The sequence below is a fragment of the Phascolarctos cinereus genome, unplaced genomic scaffold (genome assembly GCF_003287225.1).
Source record: "Phascolarctos cinereus isolate Bilbo 61053 unplaced genomic scaffold, phaCin_HiC Scaffold_3;HRSCAF=262, whole genome shotgun sequence".
Taxonomy (NCBI): Eukaryota; Metazoa; Chordata; class Mammalia; order Diprotodontia; family Phascolarctidae; genus Phascolarctos; species Phascolarctos cinereus.
The window spans coordinates 185,338,424-185,353,083 of record NW_027555736.1 but is presented as its reverse complement, the minus strand read 5'-3'; the positions used below and the strand labels follow the sequence as shown (position 1 = coordinate 185,353,083).

At 41.1% G+C, this 14,660-nt stretch overlaps 1 protein-coding gene across 5 annotated transcripts in view; it reads right to left on the bottom strand.

Moving 5' to 3' along the window:
• Positions 1-14,660, bottom strand: part of RAD51 (RAD51 recombinase) — a 48,418-nt gene that overhangs the window by 24,712 nt on the left and 9,046 nt on the right. For 3 of the 5 annotated variants that reach the window (XM_021009260.2, XM_021009262.2, XM_021009263.2), the window contains exons 2-3: positions 4,933-5,038; positions 1,283-1,420 (exon numbers count right to left, since the gene is read on the bottom strand). In XM_021009260.2, coding sequence (XP_020864919.1) covers positions 1,283-1,420; positions 4,933-5,019 — 225 coding nt within the window. In that variant the 5' untranslated portion in view covers positions 5,020-5,038. Of the gene's footprint in view, positions 1-1,282; positions 1,421-4,932; positions 5,039-14,177; positions 14,617-14,660 lie in introns of those variants that run through there. The other 2 variants (XM_021009259.2, XM_021009261.2) reach the window with 2 other exon arrangements.

Sequence of the window (14,660 nt, the reverse complement as noted above, 5' to 3'; positions counted from 1 at the left end):
ATTCCTGCCCATCCTGGGTGACTTTTATCAACATCCCTCCATCAGGTGGGGAGGAGAAGCACCCACATTCAGAGGGTCTTCTTTAATTTCACTTGACATCTCAAAGACATCAGTGGAACACAGACGTTGTCCACCATTAGCCTTTACTCTCACAACAGGACTATGCACACCATCTTCTTTTTTTGTCACATATATGCTATATTTTTTAAACTCCATTTTTTTCATGTTCATATTTGTCATGTTTCAGTCTGCTTCACCTCTACCGTGTGCTTCTTCATTGTCTTCTATGTTATTTTACTCAACACTGAAATATATCATTAGAAGTGAAATTTTAAAACCCTAGAAACAGGGTCAGAGAGGTGAAAATGGTGACAGGGCACCATCAGTGGTGGATAGCAGAATGTGGTGTGAGGTGTACTGGACAGAGCCAAGAGACAAGTTCAAGCCTTGAGTTTGCCAGCGACTGACTGTGACTTTGGGTAAAGCACTCAAGTCAGGGTGGGTTACGGTTCCACCATTAAAAAAGGAGAAAGAAAGTCCTGCTCCGGTTTCGTGTAAGGCTCAAGAGATAATGGATGTGAAAAGAATTTTTAAAATGTAATATGCTACATAAATGTTAAGGATTATTAAGTCACCACCTCACATGTAGTCAGTCAGGGAAGACAGTCATTTGTCATAGTTTATTACGTTGAATGAAACCAGGCACATTTGAATCAAATTCCCTTTTCACCATCAAGAAGCCGGGCAGGCTCTAAGACCAGATTGATGAATTACACCCATACAGAGCTAAGTAAATACAAGATTCAGATATTAAATCAATGAACGGCTTTCTAAGCTGTGAGGCCACAATACCCAGAAAGATAAGATATATTTGATGTTTTATTTGCCACCGGGAAGATTAGAAGCAAGAATTGTAATTATTTTGTAGTATTCTTCCCTCTTAGAGGCTTAGAGAGCTTTATACAACTCAGCCACCAAACTCAGCCTATAATCCTTAGAGTATTATACTTAGAAAGCAAATTACAATGAGCCCTAAAGGGAGGAGGCAGCTTTTTCAGAACCCAAATCAACAGATTTGTGAAAGGAGTAAGAAGGTCATCACAATTCCTAATGGGGAAGTCGACTGAGGGCACAGCTTATCCAGCATGGACTAATAACAAGTTAGAATTAACCAATCTACTCCATTGATAGCTTTAACGACTGACTCAGCCCTCAAATTCAACAGTGAATTACAAATGAAAAGCCCATTAATGCCTCCCAGGTTCAATTGAGTAGTGCTTACCAGGATCTTATCAGCTTTGGCTTCACTAATGCCTTTAATATTTATTAGTTCCTTCTTTGGTGCATAGGCAACGGCCTCAACTGTGTGGTATCCAGCTTCTTCCAATTTCTTCAAGTCATTGGCATTTATGCCACATTGCTGCAAGGGAAGAGAACCATTTCAAATGGCTTTATCATTAACCCTTCAGAACAGGCACTTCTACTGAGTAAACTGAATACTTAGACCTTATTACCAGTTTAGAAAGCACAATGCAGCCACGGAAAGAAAGCTGGCACTGAGTATTAGCAATTAAGGAAAGAGAACTAGCTCCACAAACACACCTTAGTTAGATACTGATCATAGTTGAGAATAAACAATATGGTCACAGTAACACAGAATGTTATTTACAATCATAGTACTTAATGACTAAACTGCATATTTGTTTGTTTACAAAAGAATCTGTGGAAGCAGTGGGAAAACAAACCAACCCCAAACTTCCTGAGCTGGAAGTCCAGAGCTCTGAGTTTGATGACCTTACACAAGTCACTAAAGTCTCTGGGCTTTAGTTTCTTTATCTGACAACTGGAACGAAGGAGTCAGTATCCAAAGAGATCTAGAAAGGCCAAATCGAATACGATGAACTTTAATGAGATATAAAATTCTACAGTAGGGTTAAAAAAGATCAACTTCACAAGTACAAGATGGGGAATGTAGAGCTAAATAACAGTTTCCATAAAAAAGATTCAGTGGGCTAAGTAAGTTCAAAGAGAAAGCAGTACAACAGAGCCAGAAAGTGAATGCAATCCTAGCCTTCATCAAAGGAAGCTTATGTACAGCTGAGGTGACAACCCTGCCAGTGGAATGAGATTAAAAAGGAATTGGGAAATGTTTAACAAAATAAATAAAAATATAATACAACACAGCTAATGTTAATTTGTGGCTTCCTAAGTCAATATGTGGCCCACAGGGATCCATTTCTATTTGAGTTTTACACCACTGCTGTGTGTAGAGGACATAGGATGTGATCATCTAACTATCCTGCTCCAGTTAGGCCACATTTTGGGACTATTATGCTGAGCTCTGGACATGCTGTAGGAAGGCCATCTACAAGCTGTAGACCATCTACCATACACATTTCCAAAGACCTCCCCTTCCACCTCTTCAGAACTGGATTATGAACCTCTTAGAGCAGTTATAATCTGACTGCTAAGTAGTCACAGCAGCATCTTCACAGGTTGTAGGGACCTGCTCCCCAGGTTACCTGGTGGTTGTAGCAGGCCACAAGGGGTCATGCTTCCCTAGAAACAGGGACTGGGTAAGAGCCCAGCCTTCTTCTTGATTCTGGGTGGGGCTAAGTAAGTTGAATAGCTGTTGACAGATTGTGATATTCATGGTGGATATCTCATGATGGATAAACTTGCTCCTCTTCCAAACTTTCACATTATATTAGACAGTACAGCCCTCCTCGTCACCTAGATTTACAAGCATGGAGTCATCTTTGACTCTTTGGTCCACCTATTCAATCAGCTATCAAATCTTGTCATTTCTGTGTCCAGCATCTCTCACATTTGACCTCTTCTTGCTTCCTACCTCTTAGCTACACTATTGCAGGAGCCTCCTAATTGGTCTCTCCTCTCTCCAACCTAAGCTGCCAATGTGTGACTTTCCCAAAGCACACATGACCATTTCACAAGTGACCTGTACAGTAATACAGGTAGGTACAGGACCTAGACTGATGCTTTTATGTGGTTAACCCTGGTGAAGAAACTTTCTCTGGCATGCAGCCTGGCACCTTCTCTGTACCTTAGTCTCAGAGAACTGCCCAGAGTGACAGGCAGGACTAGAACCCATGTCTTTTGGTCTTTAAGGCCTTCTTTATTCACTATGTCATGCTCTTAGTACATTTAAAAAAAAAAACAAACAAACCTGAGCACATCCCCTCCCCCTAATATGTATACATTCATTTATAAATAAGTAAATATACATACATGGTAGTATAGGCTCAATTTTTTTTTTTACTAATAGGGATTAAAAAGGTTTGGAGACCACTGATATTCTTAGATGGCAGTGACCAGGATGGTGAAGGGGGCTGGACAGCATGCAGATATGAGGATCAGTTACAGGAACTGGGGTGTTTAGCCTAAAACAGGAAATATCGTTAAGGGTAGTCATGAGAGAGGGAGGGTGGTGCCTATGAGACATAACATTACCTAAAGAGTTGTCACGTAGGGGCAGCTAGGTGGCGCAGTGGATACAGCACTGGCCCTGAAGTCAGGAGTACCTGAGTTCAAATACGGACTCAGACCAAACACTTGACACTTACTAGCTGTGTGACCCTAGGCAAGTCACTTAACCCCAACAAAAAAAAAAACGAGTTGTCATGTAGAAAAGGCATTAGATTTGATCTATTTACTTTTGAAGGGTAGAATTAGGATCAACGGATCTTACAAAAAGATAGATTTAGGCTTAATTTAAGGAATGTTTCCCCAGTAATTAGAGCTATTCAAAACTGGAATGGAATGCTTCAGAAAGTTATAGACTGCCCCTCACTAGAGGCTTCAAGTGAAGACTAGAGAACCACTTACTGAAAGTGCTGCAGAGAGGGCTGCTAGACAGGACTGGTCAGTCTAGATGGTCTCTGAAGTTCTCTGCAATTCGATTCTATAATTCTGGTTTCATACCTGGCCTACTATTACATAAGGCTACTGGGATGATCTACTGCTTTATAGCAAAGAATTATGAAAAGCATAAAGTATACAAATATCAGATGCTAGAATATGAATTATAAATCTCTGCATTTTTATAAGCATAATCACAATACATTCAGTTTTAAAATAGCATATACTAGATAACTGATAATGAATTCAAATCTTAGACATCAGAGATAGGCCTGCATCACCAAGAAAGTATAAATTTTAAAAACAAAACTATGGGTTTGTGCCTGTAACTTTTTCTTGCTTTTACCCTAAACAATGTTTTTTGATACTAAAGCCTAAAGGGGAAATGAAATTGGCAATTTCTAGTTTTTAACACCTACATATGAGGTGAGGAGGGATATTTCGTGTAGAAGAGGAGCCTTCCCACCAGCTTTCAAATTTTGCAAAATGAGAACTCTCAATTCCATCCTCAGACAAGGCCAAGTTTTGTGACAGTTATGCCTGAGCAATAAACTCCTGTGGCTCCCTTTTGCTTCTAGCATCAAACACAAATTCCTGTGTGACATTTAAACACACACACACACACACGCGTGCGCACGCACACGCGCACCCATCTCTGTGTGCCTTTGCACCACCTACACCCCGTTCCTGGAATATAAGATCTTTAGCAGTTTGGTCACCTAGCAACAGTAGTGAGGACCTCTTCCCTCTCTGGCTCTCAGATTCTGCAGCTGATACTCACTGCTGCTCCAAAAAGGGATAAATAGTCTAAGGAGATAAGTCACTGTCAGTCCAATGCAGGCTCTATTTCTCCTGGCTCGCCCAGGATATGGCTTCCTCTCTAAGTCTCTACAGAAGACCATTCAAGTCCTTTCTGCAGCATCTCAGCAACCCTAATCTGGGTCTGACCTGAGGCTGATAACCAGTTGAACAGATAAAAGCTGTGATTTTCTCATCAGGTAAACATGATAGAATCCAGCAATACAATTCCAGCCTTAGATCTTGAGTACATACCTCCAGTCGTGAAATGGGCTGTGGGCCAATGTTCTCTTCTTCCACAGAGGTGTCTGCACTAGCTTCAAATTGCATTTGCATGGCCATTGTCCTGATTGTTCAGTTGCTGAGAAACATAAGTATAACAACATTACAGATAACAAAGGAGCATCACTTGCAATACCTACAAATCATACAAAGACTTTCTCAAAAGCCCTCTACTGACTGCCACAGCCCTCTTATCTCTCCTCTCTTCAGCTCAGTTTCTTCAAAGAGCAGTCTTTCTATTTCTTATGAAGAGGAGCCATACCTTCCTGTGGTATTTGACACCACTAAAGACCATGTCCTCTGGACACTATCTACTTCCTTAGCTTACAGGAAGGAAACAACTTTCCTAAAAAATTCTCATGAGGTTCCACCATCCACACAAGGCATCAAGCTTCTCTTTCTCCTTAAGAAAGGAGTCTGTGCTTGCTGCCTCCACTTTGTCTCCCCTCTCTTCTTAACCTCCTGTAACCTTGCTTCCACAGCCTCATCACTCAACTGAAACTGCTTTCTCCAGAGTCACCAAGAGTAAATCAAATGGCCTTTTTAGAACCAGGAAGACAGTCTCTACTGTAACTACAACACAGTAAAGAAAGGCAATCTGAAAGACAAAAGACTTAAGAGGATCAATGCAGAGTTCAACCAAAACTCCAAAAGACAGATGATGGATTTTAATCGTATCTCCTACTTGAGAAAGTAATGAAGAACTGCAGAATGAGACATACATTTTCTGACACAGCCCATATGTGGATCCTGTTTTCTTTGACTACTTACTTGCTACAAAAGAGGAAATTTATTTATTTGTTAAGAGTGAGGGGGTTGGGAAAGAGTGGTGGTATAATAATGATGCCAAAAGACAAGAAAAAGAAAGGATAATTAATGAAATGTTTATAAACTACAACAGAAGACAGTTTAGAAACGCTGACAAACAAGTAGAACAGTAATGGAATTAACATTTTAAATGTATTATATACTTTTTAAAAACCAAGCTGTACATAAGTGAGATTCATTTTTATATGGAGTTTTTTTCAGTTCTTTATATATAGAAATGATCATATTTGTTGATGTCTAACAAATTCATAAGTAAAAAAGAATAATCTTTTGCCAATCTTCAGCCTTCTTGACTTCTCTGCAGTATTTGACACAGCTGACCATCCATTTCTTCTGGATTTTCTTTTTAGTCTTTGAATTTTCATGATTTGAATTGGGATATTCATGGATTTTCACACTGCTCTTTTGGTTCTCTTCCTGCCAATCTGTTAGCCCCGATCATTATCCAAATACTAAATACTGGAGTCTCCCAGGGTTCTCTTCTAAAAACTTTTCTCTTTTCTCCTTAGACTTTCTCACTTGGTGACCTCATCAGTTTCCACGGGCTCAATTAACATCTCCGTGCAGATGATTCCTAGGTCTACATATTTTGCTGTTGTTCAGTATCCAATTCTGATTCTTTAATGACCCCCAGGGACCATATCATGCCAATACCATCCATGGAGTTTTCTTGGCAAAGATGCTGGAATGGTTTGCCATTTCTTTCTCTAGTTCATAAAAGCAAACAGAGGTTAAGTGACTTGCCCAGGGTCACAAAGCTAATAAGTGTCTGACACCATATTTGAACTCAGGTCTTCCCGTCTAGAAGCCCAGTACTCTATTCACTGAGCTACCTAGCTGCTTGCAATTCTACATATATCCAGCCCAAATATCCCTCCTGAGCTCCAGTTTCATCTCACCAACTGCCTACTGGGCATTTTGAACTAGATGTCCCATAGGCATCTCAAACCCAACATGTCTGAAACAGAACTCTATCTTTTTCCCCAAACCCGCACCTAATCTGAATTTCCATATTACTATCAAGGGCACCTGCCCCTTCCCAGTTACCCAGATCAGTGTCATCCTTAATTTTTCATTCTCCCTCACCTGCCACATTCAATAAGATGACAAATGTCATTTCTACTTCCACAACATGTCTCACAAGTATAGCCTTCTTTTTACTCACACAGTCAGAACCCTCGTTGAGGCCCTTGTCACCTCTCACTTGGACTCAATGGCCTCTAAGGTCCCTTCCAGCCATATATATATATATATATATATATATATATATATATATATATATATGATCCTATAATTACTGCAATGGTCTCATCATCGGTCTTCCTGACTTTTCCCACCTCACAGATGCCAGACTGATTCTCCTAAATTATAGAACTGACCATGTCACCCATCTACTCAATAAATTCCACAGGCTCTCTATTACTGATAGGATCATATACAACATCATATGCTTGGCTTTTAGTAATAACAAACGTTTACATAGCACTTTAAAGTTTGCAAAGCACTTGCTACATATCTCATTTTAAATTCTTTACAACCTGGCCCATTCCTACCTTTCCAGTCTCCCTGCACGTTATTCTCTATGTTAGCCTATATGTGGTTTCTCACAAGACGGCTCATTTCATATCTTTAGTCTGTGTCCTTTAACCCGCTGTTACCCAGGAATGATTTCCCTTCTCATCTCCACCACTTGAAAACAACACAAGACTTCCCTGGGATTTCCTTCAAGACTTAACTCAAGGGACATGTTCTGCAGGAATATAAAGCAAACCTTGAAGTACTGTATAAATGCTAATTGTTATTATCTGCTGTGTCTGTGTCTTTTTTTACTACATACCCTAAATATGTGTAGATGGTCCTCTCCCTCAGAAGGTAAGCTCCTACAAGGCAGGAACTGTTTAATTTTTGTTTTGCTTCTCCAACACCTAGCACACTGCCAGGCACATAATAGGTACTTAATAACTGCTAGTTAATCAGTTATCCAGAAGTCTCTTGTCTGTTTCACTACGTCCTAATCTTCCCCCCACTCCTTAAGCATCGATACTCCCCAAAGTTGTATCCTCCCTCCTTTTACTATTTCTACACTTTCTCCTGTGGTGATCTTATCAGCTCCTATGGTTTCAGTTATCACGCCAAATCAATATTAAGTCATGTTCGTTCCCTAGAATTTCAGCCCCACATCTCCATCTGTTTCCAGGGAACCTCCATCTCCATGATGCTCCACTGAGCTTGAAGATCAATAAGTCCAATAAGCTCCCCTCCAAATCTGTCTTTCTTCCTCACATCCCTATTTATGCTAATGGCATTACCATCCTCCCCATCACCCACGGCTCAATTTTGCTGTCATCTTTGACTCTTCCCAATTCTTTACCCTCCATATCCAAATCATCTGCAAGTTTTACAGATTCTATTTCCATAATATCTTACATTCTTCTCCTTTCCAGGAACACTGCCACCACCCTAGTCCAAGCCTTTGCCACTTCCTACAGGAAGTCTTTCACTGGTGTTTTCCTCAAATAATGTACTATTTACTGATCTGTGCTAAGTGTTGCATCCTCCTGTGCTGTGCCTCCCCCCACCCTCCCCCAAGGATAAAAGCAACGTAAAGGCAAGGGCTATTTTTTAGTTTCATCTCTGTATCCCCAATGCCCTAGGCAGTGCCTTACACTTAATACAAACTAGGTAAATGAATGAACTCTCAACTGAATACCCTCTTAAACCATATTCCTTCCCTCCCCTCTCCAATCCTACACACATCTGTCAAAATAATTTTCCTTAGGAACAGATATAACTATGTTATACCCTTACTCAAAAAAATCTTCAGAGGCTCCCTACAAGGTGTAATTCTACTGGATTGCCTGGAAGATAAAATACACACCCCAAAACCTGACCTTTAAAGCCTAAAACCTACCCTTCCAGGTATTTGCATTGCTCCTTTCCCCTCCTGTTACTTTCCAGCAACGTTGATCTCCAGGCTGTTCCCTAAAACTTGACACACCTTATGACTTTGAGCATTTGCACAGGCTGCCTATATCCCTGAAAGTCCTTCTCTTCCTCCCGGGCTCAACTCGGCTGCTACCTCCATAGCTGTCACTGATTCCCCTCATTGAACATATTTTAACTCCTCAAATTTTCCTAGAGCACTTGTCTGGATGTCTCCTTTCCTCCATTAGAACCTATTTTGTATTATATTTGACTGGATACATATTATATCCCTCCAGGACAGCAGGAACTGTGTTTTTTTTTAACCCAGTTTTATGACTTTCTACATGATTACATGCTGCTCTCCTCCTCAGTTACTCATTTGCTTCTATTCAATTTAACCCATAAGAAAGGAAGTGACGATATTCTCACTATCCTTGCAGTGAGAGAGCACATTTGAAAGGTAAAAACTGTCCGTACTGGAATTGTTTCCCAGTGGTAAAGCTTTATTACTGCAAAAGCAAAAGGAACCAAGCAGTGTCAGGAGACTGGATGAGCAGAGAGTTGGGGGTTTTATGGGTACAAGATCAGGAAGTGGGTGGCTTGATCCCTCCCAGGAGAGGGATAAGGAAGGGATAAGATCTGAGTATGCAGTCAGCAACTGCATGCCAGGAGGGCTTCGATTTTTACATATTTATGGGATGTTAATGGTGGCTTTGACATTAGTCACATAGGTTACTATTGGGCAGTGAAAAGTTTCATTGCACTTGGCAGTCTTGGGAAAATCCCTAGACCACAAGGGCCACTGGTGATGGGGTGGGCCAGGGGTGGTGTGGCTGCCTGCTCAGGATGGGGGTGGGGGGGTAAGATAGGGCCTCATTTTTCCAAGGGAAGGGTAGGACCTTGCTGTTCCCACTCCATCCTGGCATAATCAATCAAATAGCATTTATTAGGCCCCTATATATCTCAGGCACTATGCTAGAAGCTAGAATAGTAGGAAAAAATACTACATTTGGAGACGGAAGATCTGACTTGAAACCCTGGTTCTACCAACTTACTGTTTGTATGTCCTTGTGCAAGTTACCTCTCTAGGCCCCAATTTCCTTATCTAGAAAATGAGGGGACTGAACTCTGAGGTCCTTCCCAGCTCTAAATCTAAAATCCTATGACCTGACCACGGCACTTCCTAGTTAATAGCCTTCTCAAAAATCTTTAGTAGATCCTTATTGCTTCTGAGAGAAATACAAAAAGCTTAGTAAACTATTTAAAGTCTTCCACAATCTGGTTCTCATCTACCTACCTTTTGATTCATTTCCTATTACTCCCCTAACTCCTTCTTCTCACTCTCTGTTCTACTCAAACAAGCCTTTTAGCTGGTTCCTGTCCTGATATTCTATCTCCCACCTCTATGGTTTTGCATGGGTATTTCATATCTGCAATACCCTCTAAGCGCTTTTTTAGGATCACTTGCTTCCTTCAAGGCTCACCTCTTCTATGAGGCCTTTTGTGTTTTCCCCTCTCTGCCACAGTTCTCAACTTTCCCTCCTGAAATTACTTAATACAAATTTTTTATTTGTTGATCTGTGTTCTATCTTTCTACCCCCCACCAAAATGTAAGCTTCTTAACAGCAGGGACGGTTTTTGTTTTTTGTCTTTGCATTCCTAGAACCTAGAAAGGGTCGTTAGTGTCTTACACATAGTAGATATTTCATAAATGTGAACTTTAATCCTAAAATCCCCTCCAGTTGTATATCCTAAGAAGTTGGCTGGCAGAGTCAGAAATGGAAGAATAATCACAATGTGATAAAAATACGCTTTCATGATAAAGAATATGCCAAAATCTTGTGAATTCAATGCCAAATTATATAAAACAAGTGATTGCAGCAAATGTGCTGCATATTTTTAAATGTGTAAAATGTTGTAAGGTTTATTGTGTAAGGCAATTAATTTACTTTACGTTGTCTCAAATAATCTGCAGATTACAGTAGCTAACATCACCCATAACTATGCTATCACCATGACCTCGAACTCTAAAATTCTTCAGATCATAACCACTCATCCTCCCAGCTACATTCTTCCTTTAACTTTTTCTCCATCCTCACTGTGAGCTCCAGTCCCTCTATTTCATCCACTCCTTCCAATCTAGTACTTCTGCTCTGACACTATGACTGACAAGTTCAACAACATACTACCTTTCCTAAATACCTTGCCCTTTGTCCTATTTGCCTATTGCTGTGAAGCTTGACAAAACCCAACCCCAGATTACTCTCACTGTTTGTTTTCTCTGCATATGAATAATATATTGTTGAATGCTGTCAAATAATTGTGCCAACTAGGTCAACTATTATTGTTATCTAAACTCACCTGTGCCTTTACCATAATCCTTTATTCTTCCAAAGTTGTCTTTTTATCACACTCGCTACAGTGGCCATACCAAATCTTTTCTTCTCTCAAGCTCCATATACTACCTCTTTCCTCTCTCCTCTCAGCAATCTCAGCAGAGTACCTTGCCTCTTTACTGAGAATAGAGGACATCCAACCTAAATTTCCTTTTTCTTCCTTACTTCCACACTTGGAAATCCCTCTACATTCTCTCTCTCTCTTTTTTTCCTTTGCTCTAGTCTCCAAGGAAGAAGCGTACCTTCTTGCTAAAACCATCCCCTTTACTCATATCCCTACCTGCTCTTTTAATCATTCACTCATTTTCAAACACCATCAACCAGCACTTACTTAAATGCTAAGCACCATACATGTCCTAACATGTTGTATGGCTCCCTGATGCCTACAAATATGCCTAGGTGTCCCCTTCCAATCCTTTAAAAAAAAAAAAACCTTTCCAATAATCCTTGCAAGCTATTATCTTCTATTTCTTCACCCTTTCACAAATTCCTGTAAAGACTCATTTCTAGCCCTTAATATTAAGGATCAAACCATTAAAGATATTAGAAGAGAAGCAGATCATATACTTTTCATAGGCATGGGTAGGCAATATATCTTCAATCAAAGTGACTGAAGCAATTACGAAAAATAAAATAGATAACTGATTACATGACACTGAAAAGCTTCAGCACCTACAAAACTAAAGCACCTAGACTAAGAAGGGAAGAGGTCAGAGGGGGAAAAAACCCTCTATCAAATTTCTCTAAGGGCTTTGTATCCAAAACATATAAACAATCAACAAATATAGATAAACAGATAGAGAAGCAGATATATGACCAACAGACATATGACCCCAGTAGATGAGTGGTCAAAGGACGTGAACAAACAGCTCTCTAAAGAGCTACAAACTATTAACAGCCACATGAAAGAATGCTCCAAATCACTAATAATAAGAGAAATGTAAATCAAAATAACCCTGAGGTTTCACCTCACACTTTGCAAAATTGGCAAAGATGACAAAAGGTAGGAATATCTTCAGTGTGGGAGGGGCTGCCGGAAGATAGGCATCCTAGTGCATTGTTGGTGGAGCTATGAATCAGTACAACCATTTTGGAAATAATTTGGTATTATACAAATAAAGTGACTAAAATATCCATACCTTTTAACCTAGAGGTTCTACCACTAGGTTTATACCCCAGGCCAAGAAGGCCACTGATAAGAAGAAAGCTCCATACACAACAAAATTTATAGTGACACTTTTTGTGAGAGCAAAGAAGTGGAAACAAAGTAGTAATCTATTGGGAAATGGCTAAAAAATTTTGGTACATGAATGTAATGGAATATTACTGTGCTATACGAAATGAAGAATGTGATGAGAAGCATATAGAGAGGCACAGAAAGATGTACATGCACCGATATAAAATGAAGCAAAGTCAAGAAAACATACACAATGGCTACAACAATGTACACATACACACACACACACATATTGCGAAATTACAAAGGACAAGCATGGCTTGAAAGAAGAAATATGAGAAAACATTTCCACCCTACTCCTTTGCACAAGTGGGATGTCTACAAATATTGTATATTGTGCATATTTTCAGACTTTTTTGTTTTATGGATCAGTTATGTTGATTCCCCCCCTTTTTTTCCTTTTAAAATACCATTGGTTACATGAAATAGCTTTATGGGATGGTTGTTGGGGGTACTATTATGATGTAAAAAAATATCAATGAAAACTCATTTTTAAAAAGTCATTTCCACTAATTGCCTCAATGTACTCATGTCTCACTTAACCCCTTGCAATTTGGCTTCCTCACCCTGATAGAAACTGTTCTCACCTAGTGACCATAATCTCTGAACTACTAATTCCAATCATCTTTAACACATGTTACTAATGCACTACCCGTCTGCCAACACTCTATATTGTAATTATGAGATATGAACGTGTACAGGAGGTATAGTAAAGAGCAAGGGACAGAATGTCCAAGGTGGTACCCACAGAATCTTAAAAGACCCCAAAGAAGTCCTCCACTACATTCTGTAAACCTTTCCAACAATTTATGAAAACATAGCCAAGAATCCTATGGAATGAGAAAATATGTCTGGATAGTGATCTACAGTACCACTGGTGGAAATATTTGCATTAATGAGACCACAGATCCACAAAAGATTAATTATCTACTTATCCTATACTCCTATTACACTGTAAAATGCACTAACTCGGGGACGAGTTTCATCTAAACTTTCCTTCTCCACAGCACCTCAATTTTGCACATAATAGGTGCTTAATTAGTGTTTGTTGAATCTAATGAAAGGTGTATTGGGAAGATCTAGAACAAATTAACAATCCCCACACGGAGAAAATGGAAAAATCTCACAAAAATACATTTGGATAAATCAAGCAATAAGGCTGGTTAAACCCGGTAGAAGGTACAAGATCTCAATGTCTGTAAGTTACAGTCATTACAAAAAAATGGATCAGCAAAAGCGGGACAAGTTATACAATAACAACATAATAAAGACAAACCACTCTGAAGGACTTAAGAATCCTGATCCACGAAAAAACCAACCTCGATTCCAGAGGACCCACCTACTGACAGTGAGGTAAAGGGCTCCGGGTGCTGACATATTTTTGGCCACGGTCGAAGAGGGAAATTTGTTTTGCTTCGTTATGGATAATCGTCACAAGGCCTTCTTCCCCCCCCCCCCATCCCTTCCATGGGGGTGGGAAGAAGGAGTGGCCAAGAAAGGGTGTTTTTGTTAATAGGGGAAAAAAAAAAAGCTAAAACGACAACAAACGGATACAGACGCCATCTGCCCTGGACAGTTTGGATAAAGCTTCGGGGGCCCGAGAACCTTATGAAATTGCTCGAGGCCCAGAGATACTTAATTTACTGTCAGGGGCTGAGGGCCGGAATCCCCGATCTACCGCTCGCCACAGCTCTGGGCCTCAGTTTCCCAGTCTGTCGAGGAAGGGGGCTGCACTAGAGGACTTCCCCGGCCTCTCAGCTTTCCAGCTGGGATGCCGCCAGCACCTGGCCTCGGGGTCCGGGTACCACAGCCGGGAGCCCCGTCCCGCGTACCGAGGGGCAAAGTCGGGGGTGGGCGCCGCCGGAAGGACGGCCCGCTCGTCCGAGGAGTCCCGGGGAGGGGGTGCCTCACTCACTCACCTCGACTACCGTCCGCGAGCTTCGGTTCCGGTCCCGTCCGATCCCGCCCCCAGCGCGCGCTCTCCCGCTCACTTCGCCGGCGGATGCCGAGTTCGGAAATCCCGCTAAACTCAGAGCTCCGAGGTTACGTCGGGGTCACGCACGCGCCGCACGGCCCTCCCTCCCCCTTGTGCTGTGCCGTTCCCGCCCTCCCTCAGTCGCCGGTGACTGGCGCTTCGGTAGTCCATGTTGTCTTTTAAACTAGAGAACTTAAACCGCAACCGTCATCCGCCTGCACCAGTGCAGCAGAGACCCGAAGCAAAAGTCAGGGCTGGGGAATGCTATGCACTTCCCCGTGCCCCTCCCAAAGTGAACGACTACAACTCCCAAGAACTAAGCAGTGGGCACCGGCTAGGA